Source organism: Rutidosis leptorrhynchoides, chromosome 3 (genome assembly GCF_046630445.1).
Source record: "Rutidosis leptorrhynchoides isolate AG116_Rl617_1_P2 chromosome 3, CSIRO_AGI_Rlap_v1, whole genome shotgun sequence".
Taxonomy (NCBI): Eukaryota; Viridiplantae; Streptophyta; class Magnoliopsida; order Asterales; family Asteraceae; genus Rutidosis; species Rutidosis leptorrhynchoides.
In genome coordinates, this window is record NC_092335.1 from 64,887,087 (window position 1) to 64,910,261 (window position 23,175).

Consider the following 23,175-nt stretch of genomic DNA (forward strand, 5'->3'; position numbering starts at 1 on the left):
AAAAACAGAAGCTACACTACCATGACTATACAATGTCCTTATGAATGTAGTGCAAAGTAAAAGACACGGTAGGCGAAGTTATTGACCGCAGTTCTACCATAGTTGAGAATTGTACACAAGGGGTTCACTTGAAAATCAAGGTGAGTTAGGAGGAACGAGCAGTACTGATCGGGCAGCGACAAAGCAACGTTACAGATAACTCGATTGCCTTGTGAATCAGACCCAAATATGATCATAAGTTGCAGCCACGAGTATGCGATGGAGTGTGAAAATTAACCAACTCCCGTTCTAGTAACAAAGCTTTCCGGGTTAATTAACCATTGATGCCAAGATAGTTGTGCTTTTTTCTGTCTTTTCGATATCCACTTGAAGCTTTGAGCTTGAATTTCGGAGATGATTAGAGCCGGTGTCCAAGTCTTATTATGGAAAACTTTCAAGTTTCGGTACTTCCAAATGGTGTAGCCGCAGGCCCATTTTGTAGCTTTCCATATTATTTTGCCTGTTGCGGAGTTAGCGAAGGTTTGGCATTCGGCGAAAGCATCATCCAGACTACCAATAGAAAGTGAGCTTTTATTCCACCAATCCAATACAAGTTGCCAAATCTGTGCAACTAGTGGACAAGAAATGAGAATGTGGGCTGCAGATTCTTCGTGTGTTTGGCAAAGCGGGCATAGAGTCGAGTCAAGGTCGATGTCGTGCTTTTCAAGTTCCGTACGAGTCAGTAGTCTCCCGAGTTTGGCTCTCCAAATAAAAATAGCGATATTCATGGGCAAGGTTGAGTTGGTTTCAGTTTTTATGTGTGGGGTTGGGGGAGCGTGTTTAGCTTTATCGATCAGGAGGGCGAGTGTTTTAGTCTTGAAACACCCGCTAGTGTCGAGGTTCCATTTCCATGAATCAGGGTTATCTTTTAGAACAATAGGTGAGATTAGCGTTGCGAGATTGTTGAGTTCAGAAGCAGCCCTGCCACGAGGCGGTCTGCCCCAATTCCAAAGTTCCACATTTGTGCCGTCACTGCTGTTTAGCCTATTCGCGATTGTTACAAATTTTTCTTTTTCGAGAGCAAACAGTCACTCCTATATTATATTATATTATATATATATATTTTTATAAATCATGTAAGTCAATAGCTAACTAGACTTCTTCACATGTGTCAATGGATCCAATTCAAAACCCAAAAAGTAATTAGCAATAAAAACTTCAAGGCCTATACTAGAAAATTTAGGGGGGCTAAGAGCAATTAATACTCAAAACATTAAGAACTACAATAAAAACTTTAAGGACTAAAAGTGCACACCATTCATTTCTATTTTTCTCACTAACCCAAAAAACATTTTCCATCATGTTGGCCTTAGACTAGGTGTCACAAAAATTACCTTAAAAACAAAATAATTTTATGAACAAAACTCAATAACTTACATCGAAAGTTGAGGGTTTTGGTGGATTAAGTTTAAAGCTAAATGTGTAGTTATGAAGTTGTATAAGAAAGTTTTAGAGAAGAGCCAAATATGAGTTTGGTGAGTATGTCAACACTTGTTATTTTTCAATAAATACTCCTCAATAATCATTCGTGTTTTATTTATGTTGTGACAACATCCATTTGTATAACTAAGCTCTATACATATGTAATAGAATGTGTCCAAACTATCTTTTTTAATCAATGAAGTATTGAAAAAGTTTGTCAAAAACCGCATTAACGCGTGGACCCAAAAACAAGTTTTATATGTATCCAGTTATTTTAAATAAATCTCTAACTTAATGATTGCATATTTTGTAGGACTAATGAAAACGTCGAAAACGGTTATATAAGTTTTTTAAATTAGTCCACGTACATTTAATAAGAAAAATAGTCACTCATACTTTAATAATAACAATGACATCTGGATTCTTTTATAAAAATCTAATGACAACCTTAAAGGTTATCGTTAAGGAATAAATTGTGCAAAAATTTGTGTTATTTTTTGTTGGTTATAAAATCAAATCTTAGCACCCATTTGGCTCGCGGAATTCCAAAGAAATTTGATGGAATTTGAATTGAATTCCTTAGACCGCTCCGTTTGGTTGACATAATTTGGAAGGAATTATATTCTTTGGAATCTTGAGATTCCTTCATCTATGGAATGTTCATTCCTTCAAGATGTTGATGGATTTGAATTCCTTTCAACATTGAATTTTTTGGGTCGAGACTCTAGAGCGCCTTTTTGGCGCTCATTTTCGAGACACGTTTTCAGGAAGCTATTCGGCGCACGTTTTCAGGGAGCGTTTTCGACGCACATTTTTGGGTCACGTTTTGTAACGCCCCATACAAAACCATCGTGTACGATTCGTCAACAACAGGATCTTTACACGGTCAACTATTACATGCTGTTTGAAAACCAGTTTTGCATTCATAAAAAGATAGCGTTTACAAAAGATAACGTGACACAAAGGTCGTTACAAAGTCATTATTTGAAAATAACATAAGTTACGAATGCAAGATAAAAGTTCCATGATTGAGACATCTCTAAGTAATGCAGCGGAAATCTAACACAGCAGGCCCATAACAGCAAGTCTATAACACCAAGATAGCAAGTCTAACAGCAGAAGCAACATCGTCTAAGCACCTGAGAAATACACGCTTAAAAGTCAACACGAATGTTGGTGAGCTATAGTTTGTAATCAGTAAAGTAATGTAGACCACGAGTTATCGTATTCAAAACAGTATGAAAAGTATATGCTTATCCGTGGGCACCCGGTAACTAACTTAACGTAATATTAATACCCCATAAAAGTACACTTGGCGAGTGCGTATGTCCTCGAAGTATCAAACACCCGTTAAATGCTAGCACGACTAGCCCGAGTGGGGATGTCAAACCCTATGGATCCATATCTAATATCCGTTCACCGGTTCAAAAACCAATGAATAAACATTACCATGCTAAGGGGAAAGTTTATGCCGTTATATAACCCACACATATGTAAAGTTTAAGTACTCATGTAAAGTAAGTAAAACATAAAAGCGCATGTATTCTCAGTCCCAAAAATAGTAAAAAGTAGTAAAGGGATGCTATAACTGTGACGCCCCGTACAAAACCATCGTGTACGATTCGTCAACAACAGGATCTTTACACGGTTGAATACTACATGCTGTTTGAAAACCAGTTTGCATTCATAAAAACATAGTGTTTACAAAAGATAACGTGACACAGAGGTCATTACAAAGCCATTATTCAAATAACATAAGTTGCAAATTAAAAGTTTCATGATTGAGACATCTCTAAGTTATTCAGCGAATATCTAACACAGCAGGTCCTTAACAGCAAGACTAAACAGCATGACAGCAAGTCTAACAGCGGAAGCAACAAACCTCTAAGTACCTGAGAAAACATGCTTAACAACGTCAACAATAATGTTGGTGAGCTATAGTTTAAATTGTAATAGTAACATAAGATTGACCACAAGATTTCAATGTTTCAAAACAGTATGAAAAACATATGTATAACCGTGGGCACATGGTAACTAGACCTAACGTAAATATAAATATCACCCCCTAAAAGTACACCTGGCGAGTGTGTATGTCCTCGAAGTACTAAACACCCGTTAAATGCTAGCGCGACTAGCCCGAGTGGGGATGTCAAACCCTATGGATCCATATTTAATATTCGCGTCTACCGGTTCAAAAACCAATAGTTAAACGTTACCGTGCTAAGGGGAATCTTTATGCCGTTGTATAAACCACACATATGTAAAGTTTAAGTACTCGTGTCAAGTAAGTAAAACATAAAAAGCGCATGTATTCTCAGTCCTAAAAATAGTTAAAGTAAAAAGGGATGCTATAACTCACAGTGATAAAAGCGGTAAAGTCGGTAATGAAAGTATGCAAGTAGTAAGTTGGTCCGAAAGGTCGTCAACCTAAATCAAAGGTTACTCGGTCAGTAGGTTGTCTTTATAAGTTCTAATAGTGCATAAAATAAGTTTAAGTGTCATCATCATCATCATTTATCATCATAAAAGCTAAGTAAGTTAGACAAGAATAGAGATCGAAACAATAGGCTGACTTCGGTCAGCTGTTACAACCTCTACGTAAATCGAAAAGATGCGTAATCAGTGGATATGGCTCCGTATATGAGTCCCCTAGTTGCTGACCAATTTTAAGAACCAAACTCTTCTTCGTTTGACCGTGGTGACGGTTTAAGTGCGAGTAGGTCAGAAATTTCAGCACAACGTTAATAGGGTGTAACGACTTTCGGAAGGCCATAAATCCTAAACCGTAACTCGGATTAAGACGAGGTCTAAACGGAAAATCATATACTAGAACCGAAATAACTGAAAATCAACTTTCCAGTAGCCCAGGTTACTGATCAGATCCCGAAAAACAGTGAACAAGTGCTCCGGTGGGTTCTTGGTGCTTGATGCACATCACGGTTCTCATCCTTGATGCTTGTAGCTTCAAGTGTACAACTCGTTGATAGTTTAGCATCACTTTTGACCAAAATTCTACCATCAATACACAATATGTTAAGACCAGGTAATAACACAACTCATTTAAGAGGTTAGATGGATGATGAACCAAGGTTACATCATATCCTTGGTCTTAACACAAATACAAGTCCTATTTACAAACAAAGTTACAAACTTTACATCAATCAAACAAGTATGAACATGATCTAAGTCAAATGAGGTGATGGAACCCTAAGCTAGAGAGCTTGGATCCTTTTCACACAAGTTGCAAGGTTACAAAGCTAGAAAGCTTGAACCTTTAGTGTTCTTGAAGATCTTGAAGCATAAAGCTTAGGTCTTTAAGTTACATGAAGACCATAAACACAAGTTTTGATCTTTATAACAGATTAATGAGATCATAAGTTAGAAAACTTAGATTCAACAAAAGATATGAAGATCCAAGCTAGAAAGCTTGCATCTTGATTGTTCTTGAAGATCTTGAAGCATAAAGCTTGGATCTATAAGTTACATGAAGATTACAAACACAAGTTTGAATCTTTAATACAATATAACAAGATTAAAGTTAAAAAGTTTTAGATCTACAAAGTTGGTGAAGATTCAAAGCTAGAAAGCTTGAATCTTCCATGTTCTTGAAGGATTCAAATCAAAGTTTGAATCTACAAGATGTAATCAAGATCAAAGCTAAAAAGCTAGACCCTCCATTGATGATGATGTACAAGAAAAAGAAAGGAGAAGAAGAAGAAGAAAAATAAAAAACTTACAAGTTTTAGAGTGAGAAAGACTAGAGAGAAGATAGGAGAATAAGTGTGTGTGAAATAGAAATGAAAGCAAGTGTTAAATGGGATGAATGAGGCTTGTATTTATAGTGAAATGAGGGTGGGGGAGGCCTTGTGGCTGCGGGTTTTGGTAGGGGGGAGGGGGAGACAAGATTTACTTTTTGGTTAATGGTTGTCTAAAGTAGGTACTTATGTTGGAATCCCATGCAACATTAGGGATAATACTTGACATAAATGCTAGCATGTTCCCTCTAATAAATGGGCATTTATCTTACATATTATTGGGTTACTAGTAATTAATAAGTGGGCTAAATAAATGGGCTACTAGCTAGAGTAGGGTGGGCTTAAGTCCAACAAGGTAGAAAGTCCAACAAGACTAACTAGTAAGCATAATTAAATTACTACGCATAATTAAGCATCCATAAACCCAAGTAATTATTATTATAAAATAATAATTAATATTCCGTAGTCATAATATTCTGATTATGACAAAAGTTAAACGTGCGCGCAGTTCGCGGTTTAATTCGAAACGTTAAGCGACACTAACGGTCATAAAGCATCCGATGATCAAGTTAAGTATCCTACGTACTCTAAGGCACGTTTTAACATATAAATGAAAGTAAACCATGTATAAAAAGGTTCCAGAGTATAAAGTAGCACAGTATGCACAAATACACAGTTTCGCTAAAACACAAGGCACAAAAGCGAGTCGAAAAAGTCGGGTCGTTACATTACCCACCTGTTAATGGAAATTTCGTCCCAAAATTTAAGCTGAGGCAGGTGTTGGAGTCGGGAAAAGGTGAGGATACTTCTGCATCATTTGATCCTCTCGTTCCCAAGTAAACTCAGGTCCACGTTTGGCATTCCATCGAACTCGGACGATCGGAATCTTGTTGCGTTTCAAAGTTTTGACCTCACGGTCCATAATTTCGACAGGCTCTTCCACGAAGTGGAGTTTGTCATCAATCGTAAGTTCCTCCAGGGGTATGATAAGTTCCAGTGGAGCAAGACACTTCTTCAAATTTGATACGTGGAAGGTAGGATGAACAGCACTCAACTGAGTTGGAAGATCCAGACGGTAAGCAATGGGTCCAACACGCTCCAAGATTTCAAACGGACCAATGTATCGCGGGTTTAACTTTCCACGCTTTCCAAAGCGGATTACACCTTTCCAAGGTGCGACTTTCAACATCACACGGTCACCCACGTTAAATTCGAAGTCCTTACATTTAAGATCAGCATAACTCTTTTGGCGATTACGGGCCGTCTTAAGCCTCGCTTGAATCTGGGCAATTTTCTCTGTCGTTTCATAGACTATCTCGGGTTCGGTGATTTGCACTTCGCCTAACTCGGCCAACAAATAGGAGAACGGAACTTACGACCATACAACGCTTCAAAAGGTGCGGCATTAATACTCGAGTGATAACTGTTGTTGTAAGAGAATTCGGCTAACGGCAAGTGCCTTTCCCAAGACTTTCCGAAGTCAATAACACAGGCACGCAACATGTCCTCTAAAGTCTAAATTTTTCGTTCGCTCTGACCGTCGGTCTGCGGGTGATATGCAGTGCTCATGTCGAGACGAGTTCCCAAAGCTTCTTGCAAAGAACGCCAGAATCTGGAAGCAAAACGGGGATCGCGATCTGAGATAATTGATAGGGGTATACCATGACGAGACACAACTTCTTTGATGTGCATTTGAGCAAGTCTCTCCATTGTATCTGTTTCCTTCATCGCTAGGAAATGAGCAGATTTGGTAAGACGGTCAACGATAACCCAAATTGTATCGTATCCACCCACCGTCTTTGGTAGCTTCATGATGAAGTCCATCGTAATTGCTTCCCATTTCCATTGTGGGATTTCCGATTGTTGAAGTAATCCAGATGGCCTCTGATGTTCAGCCTTAACCTTCGAGCAAGTCAAACACCTCCCAACATAAGTTGCAACATCCTTCTTAAGATTTGGCCACCAATACTGTTCCTGAAGATCGTGGTACATTTTACCGGCTCCTGGATGAATTAAATATCTCGACTTGTGGGCTTCATCAAGTATAAGGCTCCGTAGATCTCCACAACTAGGTACCCAAATCCTTCCGGCAAAGCATCGGAGTCCAGTCTCCTTAACCTCGAATCGTGAAACGAGAATGTTCAAGTGTTCTTGAGAAATATTCTCCTCTTTGAGAGCCTCTTCTTGAGCTACTCGGATCTGGCTATTGAGATTTGAATGAATGATGATGTTCAGAGCCTGAACACGAAGAGGTACCGTCCTCTCCTTTCGGCTCAGGGCATCGGCTACAACATTTGCCTTTCCAGGATGGTAACGAAGTTGATAATCATAGTCGTTCAGTGTCTCGATCCATTGATGTTGTCTCATATTCAGCTGTTTCTGATCAAAGATGTGCTGGAGGCTTTTGTGATCGGTAAATATGGTACTCTTTGTCCCATAAAGATAGTGTATCCACAACTTCAAAACGAAGACAACGGCTCCAAGTTCGAGATCATGGGTAGTGTAGTTTTGCTCATGTATCTTCAGTTGACGAGAAGCATAAGCAATGACCTTCGTTCTTTACATCAATACGCAACTAAAACCATTTTTCGAAGCATCGCAGTACACAACGAAGTCGTCACTGCCTTCAGGAAGCGACAAGATAGGTGCGGTGGTTAACCTCTACTTCAAGTCTTGAAATGCTGATTCGTGTTCTTTCTCCTAAACGAACTTCTTCCCTTTGTGATTCAGTGCGGTCAAAGGACGCGCAATCAACGAAAAACCTTCAATAAACCTCTGGTAATAACCGGCAAGGCCTAGAAATTAGCGGATGTGAGTCGGAGTAGTGGGTGTCTCCCACTTGCTGATAGCCTCGATCTTTGCGGGATCAACTTTGATACCTTGATCACTCACAATATGACCCAGAAATTGGACTTCCTTCAACCAAAATTCACACTTGGAGAATTTGGCATAAAGTTGCTCTTGTCTCAAGAGTTCAAGTACTAGTCGGAGAAGTTGCTCATGTTATTCTTCGCTCTTGGAGTAGATGAGGATATCATCTATGAAGACGATAACGAACTTATCCAGGTATGGCTTGCATACACGATTCATGAGGTCCATGAATATAGCGGGTGCGTTGGTTAAATCGAATGGCATCACGAGAAATTCATAATGACCATAGCGGGTTCTGAACGCAGTCTTCATCACATCACTCTCCTTCACCCTCAACTGGTGATAACCGGATCGCAAATCGATCTTAGAGTAAACACTTAATCCTTGCAGCTGATCAAAAAGATTGTCAATTTGAGGAAGAGGATACCGGTTCTTGATCGTCAATTTGTTGAGTTCTCGGTAGTCGATACACATGCGGAAGGATCCGTCCTTCTTCTTCACGAATAAAACAGGTGTGCCCCAAGGCGACGAGCTCGGTTGGATAAACCCTCGGTCGAGCAATTCCTGCAGTTGACTCTGCAACTCTTTCAGTTTGGAAGGTGCTAGTCGATAAGGTGGGCGAGCTACGGGTGCAGCTCCCGGCACTAGATCGATCTGGAATTCCACGACTCTCGGTGGCGGTAATCCAGGCAGTTCTTCCAAAAAAACGTCGGGGAATTCATTCACGATTAGCACATCATTCACGCTCTTCTCTTCTGTTTCTAAAGCCTTCACGTGTGCTAAAACAGCAAGACGTCCTTTCTTCATGATCTTCTGCACTTTCATACAACTAATGAGGTTCAGCTTCGAACTACATCTCTCTCCGTAAATAATCAGTGGCTCTCCATCTCCGTGGTGTATACGAAGAGCTTTATCTCTACAGATAATGTCGGCCCTCACTTTGGTCAACCAGTCCATGCCGACAATTACGTCAAAGCTTCCCAATTTGATAGGTATCAAGTCAATTGCGAAATCCACACCAGCTATGTTGATAATAGCTCCTCGGCCAATTTGGTCAACTTTCTCAAGTTTCCCATTGGCTACCTCAACTAGCATACTCTCCTCTAAAGGCACTAACGACCATTCTATCTTAGAGAAAAAGTGTCTACAAACATAGCTCCTATCGGCACCAGTATCAAATAGGACAGAAGCTAATAGATTGTTGATAGTGAATATACCTGTAACCAAGTCGGGGTTCTCACGGGCATCCCTTGCGTTTACATTGAAAGCTCTTCCACGCGAGGGTCCGCCGTCCTTTCGCTTGTTGGGACACTCATTCCTGAAGTGGCCCTGTTGTGCACACTTATAACACTTTCTTGGTCCATTGGGGTTGGTCCTCACAGCTGGGATGGGAATCTTGCAGTCCTTACCAATATGCCCGGTCCTTTTGCACTTTTCACAGACCACATTACAGTACCCGGTATGGTGCTTGTATCACCTCTTGCACTGCGGTAGAGTACCCTTGTAGTTGGGGTTCGAGCTAGGGGTCGGGTTGGGGTTCCTTCCATCATTATGCCTCTTAGCGGGGGTTTGATCATAGACTCTCCCCTTGTTGTTGTCCCACTTACGCTTATCACCACTGGCTCCCGATTCGGATTTTGCCTTTTCCGATTCCTTGCTGATAATTTGGTTCATAAGGGTTTGTGCCATGCGCATAGCTGCCGAGACGTTGGGCGGATTAGAAGAGGTGACATTTCCTTGAATGGACTTGGGAAGTCCCCACAAGTATCGCTCCATTCTCTTAAATTCCGGGGTAACCATCGTGGGACACATCAGCGCTAATTCCAGATACCTACGGTTGTAACCATCAAGATCGTTTCCCACAACCTTCAATTCCCAGAACTCAGCCTCCATTTTCTGTATCTCTGCTCTGGGGCAGTACTCTTCGATCAGGGCTCCTTTAAATTCTTCCCACGGAGTGGCATAAGCCTCGTCAATACCCTTAGCTTGAGCCAGTGTGTTCCACCAGGTTAGGGCGCATCTGGCAGCGTACACGAAGCATACTTGGTTTTGTTCTCCTCTGAGCAGTTGCTTACATGGAACACAGCTTCTAATTTCTCAAACCACCTAGTCAATCCAACTGGCCCCTCAGTACTGCTAAAGTTGTGGGGCTTGCAGCTTTGAAACTCTTTGTATGTGCACCCGTTACGAATGGGCTGGTTAACTGGTGGAGCTTGTGGGTTGATTTCCGCAATAGCTGCGGCTACTCTATCAGCGATCATTTCCTCAATCTGTGCTGCTGTGGGTGCTGCTCGTCCGTTTGCCATTGCTCTTCTAAACAGAAATTTTGACTTAAGTCAAAATCCAGCATTTAATAAATAGTAATATAGTATATAGCAACCAACATGGAACCAACGCAACACATGTTAACTAAGCAATTGTAACACCCCAGCTTAACATGACCACAATATTGTCCGCTTTGCCCGCAGGCGCACGGCTTTTTCTTGGCAACCACACACGAGAAGCACTTTCCCAGGAGGTCACCCATCCTGGTAGTGCTCTCGCCTGAGCACGCTTAACCACAATGTACTCGCACTTCTACTCAGCCTGTGATCCCAAAACGCGTTGTGTCATTTAAGCGTGAGTATTACCTTATAATCCCATGATCACTCATGTTCGTGGGCGATGTGGAATTTGCCTAGGGTGTTACATTCACCCCCCCCTTAGGGACTCATCGTCCTCGATGAGGTTTGCCCCACCACCCCCAACGGCACATGAGTGGCTCTGATACCATTCTGTAACACCCCAGCTTAACATGACCACAATATTGTCCGCTTTGCCCGCAGGCGCACGGCTTTTTCTTGGCAACCACACACGAGAAGCACTTTCCCAGGAGGTCACCCATCCTGGTAGTGCTCTCGCCCGAGCACGCTTAACCACAACGTACTCGCACTTTTACTCAGCCTGTGATCCCAAAACGCGTTGTGTCATTTAAGAGTGAGTATTACCTTATAATCCCATGATCACTCATGTTCGTGAGCGATGTGGGATTTGCCTAGGGTGTTACAGCAATGCAACCAGATGTAGATACAACAGAAACAACATACAGTAACGTAATATAGAACACCGTACAAAAGTAAACAACACTAAGTTCCATTCATTAATAATAAGTTGCATACATCCGCATAAGTTCGTACAATACATGAGTAAAACATGAAACTACAACGAGATTACATAATGAAATCTACTACAATGCCTTATGGTGACGGTGGGTAAAGGATGTCCATTACGTGGGACATCTGGTCCTCGAGCTCAGTTACCCGAGCATGGAGGATCTCCACTTCCCTCATCAGTTCCTCGACGAAGGGAGATGGTGGGGCAGGCGGTGCAGTCGGTACAGGTGGTGCAGGTGGTGCAGATGGTCCAGCGCCAGAAGTAGATATTGCATAGCGGTAAGACTTACGCACAAATGGATCAGCAGGGTAAGGCACAACCCGCTTACGGGCGGTGACCCTAGTCCTCAGTCCATGTGCGCTAACAAATGGTCGACCTCCGTTAACCCCTGGAATAACGGTACCATCGAAACGATACCGCTTCTTCGTCGGGGTAGAGGGTGGCTGCACGGGTGCCTCTTCAGGGTCCTCGTCGGAATCATCGTCACTGGAATCGTCGGAGGATGAGTCGTCGGATAATGAGTCGTCGTAAACAGCTGGAGGTGGCGGCGCTCGGCAGCCGGTAGTCATAATCCGGTATCTGAAAGGTGGGATCGGTATGACACGTCCATCAGGAAGGCGTCGGCACTAATGGTTATGCTCATTACGGAACGGGACGTCCCCGTATTCCTCGGGAATCATAGCACCACCGGGATGGGGCTGTGGCTCCGGAGGTACTGGGATGAGTGGAGCTGGAATCTCCGGTGGATCCTCATGTCCGTCTGAGATGATCACTGGGTCGGGTGCATGGCCACTGGCTCCAGAGGACGAAGCGCCAGAGTTACTGGAGTGTGTCGACGATGGGATCTGCGAATCGGCAACAATGGCAGGCGAGGTGGAGGGTGAGTCTGAGTCGCTCTCCAAAATGAAAACGGGCGGGATATCCGACATCTGAACAAGGAAAAATAACTTTTTTCGTGTCAGCAAGTCATAAAGCAAGCACGTATTAGGCACTATAGCAATCCTAGGTTGTCTAAAACAGTATATAGCATGGCAATAATAACAACGCTAAATAGAAATAACGTGTGAAAGCAGATAGTAATCATGCAATAGTGGAAATAAGCATACAACAAGTTCGCATGGCAGTAAAGATAAGCAATAGCATGCAGTAATATCACATAGCAGTAAAAGTAATCAGTAGCATGCAGTAAGTTTCGCAGAAACAAGTAAACTAGCAAGTTGTAGATTAGTCCTATTAGTGATTCCTACTTGGTCCGGTCTAGACTCACTAATGCAACATAATTCCCTACAACCAATGCTCTGAAACCAAATGTGACGCCCCGTACAAAACCATCGCGTACGATTTGTCAACAACAGGATCTTTACACGGTTGAATACTACATGCTGTTTGAAAACCAGTTTGCATTCATAAAAACATAGTGTTTATAAAAGATAACGTGACACAGAGGTCATTACAAAGCCATTATTCAAATAACATAAGTTGCAAAATAAAAGTTTCATGATTGAGACATCTCTAAGTTATGCAGCGGATATCTAACACAGCAGGTCCTTAATAGCAAGACTAAACAGCATGACAACAAGTCTAACAGCGAAAGCAACAAACCTCTAAGCACCTGAGAAAACATGCTTAAAAACGTCAACAATAATGTTGGTGAGCTATAGTTTAAATTGTAATAGTAACATAAGATTGACCACGAGATTTCAATGTTTCAAAACAGTATGAAAAGCATATGTATAACCGTGGGCACATGGTAACTAGACTTAACGTAAATATAAATATCACCCCCTAAAAGTACACCTGGCGAGTGCGTATGTCCTCGAAGTACTAAACACCCATTAAATGCTAGCGCGACTAGCCCGAGTGGGGATGTCAAACCCTATGGATCCATATCTAATATTCGCGTCTACCGGTTCAAAAACCAATAGTTAAACGTTACCGTGCTAAGGGGAATCTTTATGCCGTTGTATAACCCACACATATGTAAAGTTTAAGTACTCGTGTCAAGTAAGTAAAACATAAAAAGCGCATGTATTCTCTGTCCCAAAAATAGTTAAAGTAAAAAGGGATACTATAACTCACAGTGATAAAAGCGATAAAGTCGGTAATGAAAGTATGCAAGTAGTAAATTGGTTCGAAAGGTCGTCAACCTAAATCAAAGGTTACTAGGTCAGTAGGTTGTCTTTATAAGTTCTAATAGTGCATAAAATAAGTTTAAGTGTCATCATCATCATCATTCATCATCATAAAAGCTAAGTAAGTTAGACAAGAATAGAGATCAAAACAATAGGCTGACTTCGGTCAGCTGTTACAACCTCTACATAAATTGAAAAGACGCGTAATTAGTGGCTATAGCTCCGTATGTGAGTCCCCTAGTTTATAACCAATTTTCAGAACCAAACTCGTCTTAGTTTGACTGTGGCAACGGTTTAAGTGCGAGTAGGTCAGAAATTTCAGCACAACGTTAATAGGGTGTAACGACTTTTAGAAGGCCATAAATCCTAAATCGTAACTCGGATTAAGACGAGGTCTAAACAGAAAATCATCTACTAGAACCGAAATAACTGAAAATAAACTTTCTAGTAGCCCAGGTTACTGATCAAATCCAGAAAAACAGTGAACAAGTGCTCCGGTGGGGTTCTTGGTGCTTGATGCACATCACGGTTCTCATCCTTGATGCTTGTAGCTTCAAGTGTACAACTCGTTGATGGTTTAGCATCACTTTTGACCAAGATTCTACCATCAATACACAATATGTTAAGACCAGGTAATAACACAACTCATTTAAGAGGTTAGATGGATGATGAACCAAGGTTACATCATATCCTTAGTCTTAACACAAATACAAGTCCTATTTACAAACAAAGTTACAAACTTTACATCAATCAAACAAGTATGAACATGATATAAGTCAAATGAGGTGATGGAACCCTAAGCTAGAGAGCTTGGATCCTTTTCACACAAGTTGCAAGGTTACAAAGCTAGAAAGCTTGAACCTTTAGTGTTCTTGAAGATCTTGAAGCATAAAGCTTAGATCTTTAAGTTACATGAAGACCATAAACACAAGTTTTGATCTTTATAACAGATTAATGAGATCATAAGTTAGAAAACTTAGATCCAACAAAAGATATGAAGATCCAAGCTAGAAAGCTTGCATCTTGATTGTTCTTGAAGATCTTGAAGCATAAAGCTTGGATCTTTAAGTTACATTAAGATTACAAACACAAGTTTGAATCTTTAATACAAAATAACAAGATTAAAGTTAAAAAGTTTTAGATCTACAAAGTTGGTGAAGATTCAAAGCTAGAAAGCTTGAATCTTCCATGTTCTTGAAGGATTCAAATCTAAGTTTGAATCTACAAGATGTAATCAAGATCAAAACTAAAAAGCTAGACCCTCCATTGATGATGATGTATACGAAAAAGAAAGGAGAAGAAGAAGAAGAAAAATAAAAAACTTACAAGTTTTAGAGTGAGAAAGACTAGAGAGAAGATAGGAGAATAAGTGTGTGTGAAATAGAAATGAAAGCAAGTGTTAAATGGGATGAATGAGGCTTGTATTTATAGTGAAATGAGGGTGGGGGGAGGCCTTGTGGCCGTGGGTTTTGGTAGGGGGAAGGGGGAGAAAAGATTTACTTTTTGGTTAATGGTTGTCTAAAGTAGGTACTTATGTTGGAATCCCATGCAACATTAGGGATAATACTTGACATAAATGCTAGCATGTTCCCTCTAATAAATGGGAATTTGTCTTACATATTATTGGGTCACTAGTAATTAATAAGTGGGCTAAATAAATGGGCTACTAGCTAGAGTAGGGTGGGCTTAAGTCCAACAAGGTAGAAAGTCCAACAAGACTAACTAGTAAGCATAATTAAATTACTATGCATAATTAAGCATCCATAAACCCAAGTAATTATTATTATAAAATAATAATTAATATTCCATAGTCATAATATTCCGATTACAACAAAAGTTAAACGTGCGCGCAGTTCGCGGTTTAATTCGAAACGTTAAGCGACACTAACGGTCATAAAGCATCCGATGATCAAGTTAAGTATCCTACGTACTCTAAGGCACGTTTTAACATATAAATGAAAGTAAACCATGTATAAAAAGGTTTCAGAGTATAAAGTAGCATAGTACGCACAAATACGCAGTTTCGCTAAAACACAAGGCACAAAAGCGAGTCAAAAAAGTCGGGTCGTTACAATAAATCACAGTGAATAAGCAGTAAAAGTCGATATGTGTGATGATCCATCCAAATCCCTTTGGACGAACATATCATTCATCGATTTTACAGTGAGGTACTGACCTCTACATGATACGTTTTGTAAACATTGCATTCTTTTGAAAAAGGCACACCATAATTGAATATCAAATTCCAAGGTTTTTGATGTTTGATGATTTCTACATATAGACAATCACTTTAATTAATAGTTTACAGTACTACATCCATTGATAATGCAGTCAAAATAAGATACATGGTGATAATTTTGTGAATGCAACGTTTTCTCGAATAAAGCATGTATGACTCCATGCACATAGCTTGTATAACAGATAAGCAAACAGCAGAAGACTTCTAGGAACCTGAGAATAAACATGCTTTCAAGTGTCAACACAAAGGTTGGTGAGTTCATAGTTTTAATGTTGCGCACAATCCGTATATAAAGGTGGATCACAAGATTTCAGCTGTTTCATCCAGAAACGTTTATCAAAATATTCTACAAGATTGAGCACCCTGGTAACTAAGCTTTAACGTTATAATAAGTACCCCTGTATTGTACATGTTGGTTATAATAAACATTGCATTCTTTTGAAAAGGCACACCATAAATGAATATTTAAATCAAAGGTTTTCGACATTTGATGATTTCTACATATAGACAATCATCGTAAATAATAGTTTACAATAGTACTTCCGTTGACAATGCAGTCAAAATAAGATAGATGGTGATAATTTGTGAATGCAACGTTTTCTCGAATAAAGCATGTATGACTCCATGCACATATCTTGTATAACATATAAGCAAACAGCGGAAGACTTCTAGGGAACCTGAGAATAAACATGCTAACAAGTGTCAACACAAAGGTTGGTGAGTTCATAGTTTTAATGTTTTGCATAATCTGTACATAAAGGTGGATCACAAGATTTCAGTTGTTTCATCCAGAAACGTTTATCAAAACATTCTACAAGATTGAGCACCCTGGTAACTAAGCTTTAACGTTATAATAAGTACCCCTGTTTTAACATACATGCAACCAACATGTACAATACACACAATCCAACGTGTACTAACCTCAAATAGCATACGTCTGTTTTATAGTTCAGGCTAGGGTTTCTATACCTGGAACAGACAGGGATGTCAAGCCCTATGGATCCATATATAACTACTCGCACCTACCAGTTCTTATAACCGGTAGTTACTAGTTACCAAAGCTAAGGAATTTTCGGTTCAAACTCGGTGTAGAATTTAGTATGTACTTGTATCCATTGCGTTTAAAATAAAGTGCATGTATTCTCAGCCCAAATATATAGATTGCAAAAGCAATTAAAAAGGGAGCAAATGAAACTCACCTTAGCAGCACATAAGGTCATTCATCGAAATGTGACCGAAACTCGAAATGCAACATAATCGTAGATCTCAACCTAGAGAACATATGTTGGTCAATACATGTCTAACAAGCTAGGTCGGGTCATAGTGTATCACAATCCTAATGCTCGAGACCGACATGCAAAAGTTAACAAAAGTCATCTCAAAAGTCAACCTGATCCAATATGATCTTTAAATCTATACATGTTTATTATCATAGTATAAGTCTTGATAATTGAACGAATTTATAATTTATCAAACTCAAAATATTATTTATTTCAGGAACTATATTATATTTGAATTATTATGGCAATCGAAAATATATTATTATTTCATATAGATTTCCAATACTTGTAAAATCAGATTATAGTGTTTATAAAGCTTTAAAACATGATAAGACAGTCAACTTTGACAATTGTGATCAACAAAACGAGACGTGCCTTATATAGAAATTCATTTACTCGATTAGTAATATCTAAAAATCCAATTTATCAATCTCATAGACAAGTTGTTTAAATATTAATTTACAGTTTCAAACACAATTTCAATTAACGTCAAACATAATTCAGTTGACCATATCTTTTAATCCGTTCATCAAAATCACGCGATTTCTAACTGAAAAGTTAATAATTTTTCGCCAGCTTTCCAAAAACATGCATATCATTCACTTTATATTAGTAGCATATGTATCAAATTCGTGATTCATCATAAACTATCTAACGACAAAATTAAAGCATACAAGCATGCATAAACATATATACTCATGCACTAGACATGGATACACTATTAATATATAAAAGATAAGATATAAATGCTCACGTATCAATAATGTGATTCAATATTGTAGGAAAGTACGTAGACGCAACGAAGATGATAAACACTAGTTTGACTCACGAGCAATACGCTCAAATAATACCCATCACCTCCTTAGCTATAACTCATAATTTTCTTAGCTCTTTCCCGCTCGAAAAATAGATGTTCGTGAATCGTTGGTCAATAGTCAAAGGTTAACTGAATATATAATATTAGTTCAAAAAGTTTGAGAATCAATATTACAGACTTTGCTTATCGTGTCGGAAACATATAAAGATTAAGTTTAAATTTGGTCGGAAATTTCCGGGTTGTCACAATATGAAACGTATGTAGGTAGTAAGTCGGTCCGAAAGGTCGTCAACCTAAGTCAATGGTCACTAGTGTGACGACCCGAAAATTTTTGACCAAATTTAAACTTGATCTTTATAAAATTTCGATACGACAAGCAAAGTCTGTAATGTAGAATCTCAAAATTTTTAAACTGTTTCATATATTCAATTGACCAACGACTGTTCCCGACGATTCACGAACCATTAATTGTAAATAGATATGTGTATATATATATATACACATGGAAATTGGAATTATAATTTGTAATATTATGCTGTAATATATATATATATATATATATATATATATATATATATATATATATATATATATATATATATATATATATATATATCATTAATAATAAATATTAAAGATTCAATATATTATATAAATGGTAAGTAGTAATAAATTGTAATATATTAAATTTAGTTACAAGTTTGAATATAAATATCATTACTTTCATTATTAATATTATTAATGATAATATTAATATTAAAATTTGTATTATTAGTATTATTATATAAAATGAAATTTGATTATTGTTATTATTACTATTAACATTAACAATATTAAGTAGTGTTATTAATATCATTATTAATAATATTATTGTTATCATTCTTATTATGATTATTATTAAAGTTATTAAAATTATCATTTTTTTATCATTATTACTATTATTGATATTTTTATTATTATTATTATTATTATTGATATTATTATCAGTATAAGTAATTTTATTATTACAATTATTACTAGTAGTAATATTATTATTAAATATGTATATATTATTAATACAGAATATAATCAGATACAAATACATACATGAAATTTCTGTTTATATATATATATATATATATATATATATATATATATATATATATATATATATATATATATATATATATATATATATATATATATATATATATATATATATATATATATATATATATATATATATATATATATATATAAACAGATATACATATAAAATGATTTACAGATATATTCCTATATAATTACATATATAGATATATAAATATATGAACACCGTATATACTTATATAATTACAGCAAGGAACGTATTATGTTTTCAACCACTTTCAAACTGTAGATAATTTGTTCTTCTTTCTCATACTTAGTACAAATCAGTGTCTAATCACAAGAACAAATCCAAAATTTTGTTAGCCATCGATTTCTCAGATTTTATCTTTCTTCTCTTCTTTGATTCGTTTTCTCTGCTCCTGATTGAAACTGATTGAAACTGTTGATCACTACATTCACTACGAAACAACTGCATTTGATTTCAATCTGTTAACCGTCGTGATCAAGCTTTATATTATTTTCTCTGATCAAATAAATCATGTACTTCCTGTCTGATTCTTGTTACACGTCCAAATCCCTTCACAATGCAAACAAAATTTATCACTATAATCACACAGTCAGATAATTGAATTCTGTTAGCAATCGCATCAGCTTTATCAAATCCTTTTCTTTTTCTTTGTTTGTTTCCTTCTGGCTCGAATATCACCTGTCGACCCAATCTTAGCTATAAAATAAATTACAATCGAATCTTAACTATGTAGTAATTAATTAGCACATTATATTTATATACATTACTGAAATTGAGAATGGAAAAAGAGAAATAATAAGATTACTTACACAAATATTAAAACTCGTATCACCTCACCACTTTCTTCATTTGATCACCTTCAATTGATCACTACAACCAATATCATCTTCATCAATTTCACAAACAACCACTTAATGTTACTTCCTGTTTTCCTGTTCTGCTACTGTACAACCACCACCATCGTGAACCTCCAACCCTCGTCACCTTAATATCACCAACTAGCCAACACAACGATTACCACCTCTCTCTCTCTAAAACTTTTGTTTGATCAAACCCACGAATACCATCACATGTAACCATCTTCAAACTACAACTGCACCATCATATATTTTTCTGTTTTCTTTTATTCTTGCTCGACACCCAAACAAAACTGCTGTCTTTGCCTCGTTTCTTCACTACTCGACTGAAACAAATAACAAAGATGCAAAGAGAAGAACATGATATGATATTATGAATGAGAAAAGATAAAGTATGCCTTATTCAAATCCTAACCTTTATTTATTGTCATGAACCTGATTAATATTTAAACTACCCACTTGTTTTCCCTTTTTGATTTTTTGTCCATAAACCGTTCCACCATTAAATCATTAATGATTTCTAATTAACGTTTTCTTGGTTTCTGCTCTCTTATTCGGCCAAGTAACCACGGATGGATTTCTTTATTCTTCCACTAAGTTTTGGTATATTAATAATAATGATAAATGGGGTCACAACAAGATAATGACCCTCCAAATCAGGTTACGTACGAAAACTTTGAAATTAAATGATGAATTTTTGGTTGGGTCGTGGAATCCCTTTTGTTGGATGGCCGTCAGACACATTAAACAAATACAACCACTTGCACTTTCTTTTTATATAATAAACATTACCCAAATGTCAACCTAATTATCAGCAAGTTTAAACTTAAACAAGTTAGTTGACGGGCCATCAGACTTTAATGGGATTTGCAGTTGGGATGCTTTCGTTTTGTTGCTGGGCCGTCCCCAAAACTTTAATTGTTTGCTGTTTAATGGAGGCCCAAACCCTACTACTGGTGCAATACATTTTTTTTCGGTTTCTCTTCCTGTCTCGAGCTGCAACCGAAATGATGATGAAGATGTGGTTAAAATTGTGACTAGGACGATGATTATGATAACAAGAATTTAATGAAGATAAGAATGTGATGGTGATAATAGTGATATCGATGATAATGAGATATGATGATGGATTCGATGATCATATTTGTGATCCTGATATATTGGGATGATGATGTATGATTATAGTTATGATGATAACGATGATGAAGTTAATGAAATGATGATGAAGAGCTGTGATAATGATCGATGACAAGATGATGATGAAGACGTGAATTAAATGGGTTATGTTTATGAAGGAACAGAATGTACATATGGGTTACATATATATGTATATGGTATTAAAACAGAAAAGAAAGGATAGAGGGACGGTTAGAGTGGGTGTTGGGGTAGCGAGGTAGTTACTTAATTGTTATTATTACTATTATCATTATCATTATCATTAAGGTTACAAAAATCATTATTTTCAATACTAACATATAACTATTATTATTATTATTAAAGGAGTGTATTAGTATAATTATTAAAATTAATATCATTATAATTAATATTATCATTATTAAAATTATTATTATTATTATAGTAAATCATTATTATCAAAACAATCATTTTTTTTCCAAATAAATATTTTGTACAAAAATTATACTTATTATATATACTATAATTATATTTCATATAACGATATATCAAACCTATTAATATTCTTATATAAATATTTACATATAACTACATGTATGGATAATAATCAAATTAAATATATATACAAAATATACAGATATAACATAAGATATAATATATATAAATAAAGTATATATTTAAATAGAATTTAGTATAAAATTCTATATAACTACAAATATATAAGAATTTATATAATTAATAAATAAAATTATGAGATTTCTGTAATATGTTTTAATAAATATATAAATGATATAGGTTCGTGAATCTGAGGCCAACCCTGCATTGTTCAATGTCATCATATGTATTTTTCCTACAAAATACAGTATGGTGAGTTCATTTGATTCCCTTTTACTCTTTACATATTTGGGACTGAGAATACATGCACTGTTTTATAACTGTTTTGTTAAATGCTTTTGAAATATATTTTGAACTGCGAATACATAAAATACTTTTACAACTGTTTTACGAAATAGACACAAGTAATCAAAACTACATTCTATGGTTGAATTATCGAAATCGAATGTGCCCTTTTTATCATGTCCGATGTTTTCCCGAAATGATGGCGAATTTATCATGTCCGATGTTTTCCCGGAATGATGGCGAATTTATCATGTCTGATGTTTTCCCTGAATGATGGTGAATTTATCATGTTCGATGTTTTCCCGGAATGATGGCGAATTTATCATGTCCGAAGTTTTCCCGGAATGATGAAGAATTTATCATGTCCGAAGTTTTCCCAGAATGATGGAGAATTTATCATGTCCGAAGTTTTCCCGGAATGATGGCAAATTTATCATGTCCGAAGTTGTCCCGGAATGATGAGGATATTCTATATGCAATTTGTTAAGGTCGCTTACCAGGTGTTCACCATATGAATGATTTTTGTCTCTATGCATGGGACGTATATTTATGAGAACTGGAAATGAAATTCTTGTGGTTTATTAAAATGATGAAAATGAATGTTTATGATAAACTAATGAACTCACCAACCTTTTGGTTGACACTTTAAAGTATGTTTATTCTCAGGTATGAAAGAAATCTTCCGCTGTGCATTTGCTCATTTTAGAGATATTACTTGGAGTCCTTCATGACATATTGTCACGACCCGGAAAATTCCGACTAATTTTGAACCAAACTCTCGATACGATATTATAATTTTGATGCGAGAAAAGTCTGTAAGGTTGAGTCTCAAAAACTGTGAACTGTGTTCATGTATTCATTGACCTTCGACTGTTCTCGACGATTCACGAACAACTATTTGTAAATAGATACATATGTGTATATACATGAATGTTAATTGTAAATATATTTATTTGAAAATATATATATATATTCAGTTATATAATAAAACCTGATATTAAAATGTATTTATATATACATATGGTATATGGAAAATAAATGAATTCGAGCCTAATTAGTAAACGTCAGTGACACTCGGTTGACGTTTCGATAGTTTTAATATAGATATAATACATGTTTATGAAAGATTAAAATAAAAATTGGAGTGTAAATTGATTACGAAGATTCTAGATTTGTTAAAAATATTTTTGTCTTTTTAGTTTAAATTTTAGTACTCCATACATAAAGTCTGGAACATAAAATAAATAATTAACGAACCTTTTTGATCAGGTTTCAAACAGTTAATGAGTGAAATAATTAAATATATTTAATCTAAAAATTTAGGATTTTTAGAAGCACTTTTATACGTTAACTGTTTAGCAATAGAGCACGATATAATACTTCGGGGGAAAAGTGTCGGTAGGATAAATTAAAACACCGGCTGCTATCCTGTTTCCACTGCACGTTTTCAATCTTTCAA

The 23,175-nt window shown here is 36.8% G+C and overlaps 1 protein-coding gene across 1 annotated transcript; it reads right to left on the minus strand.

Moving 5' to 3' along the window:
* Positions 1 to 272: 272 nt before the first annotated feature.
* Positions 273 to 1,331, minus strand: LOC139900041 (uncharacterized). The gene is made up of 3 exons (XM_071882852.1): positions 1,321 to 1,331; positions 1,133 to 1,227; positions 273 to 1,048 (listed from the first exon to the last, which is right to left on the minus strand). The coding sequence occupies exons 1-3, from the start codon at positions 1,329 to 1,331 to the stop codon at positions 273 to 275; spliced, it is 882 nt and encodes a 293-aa protein (XP_071738953.1).
* Positions 1,332 to 23,175: the final 21,844 nt, after the last annotated feature.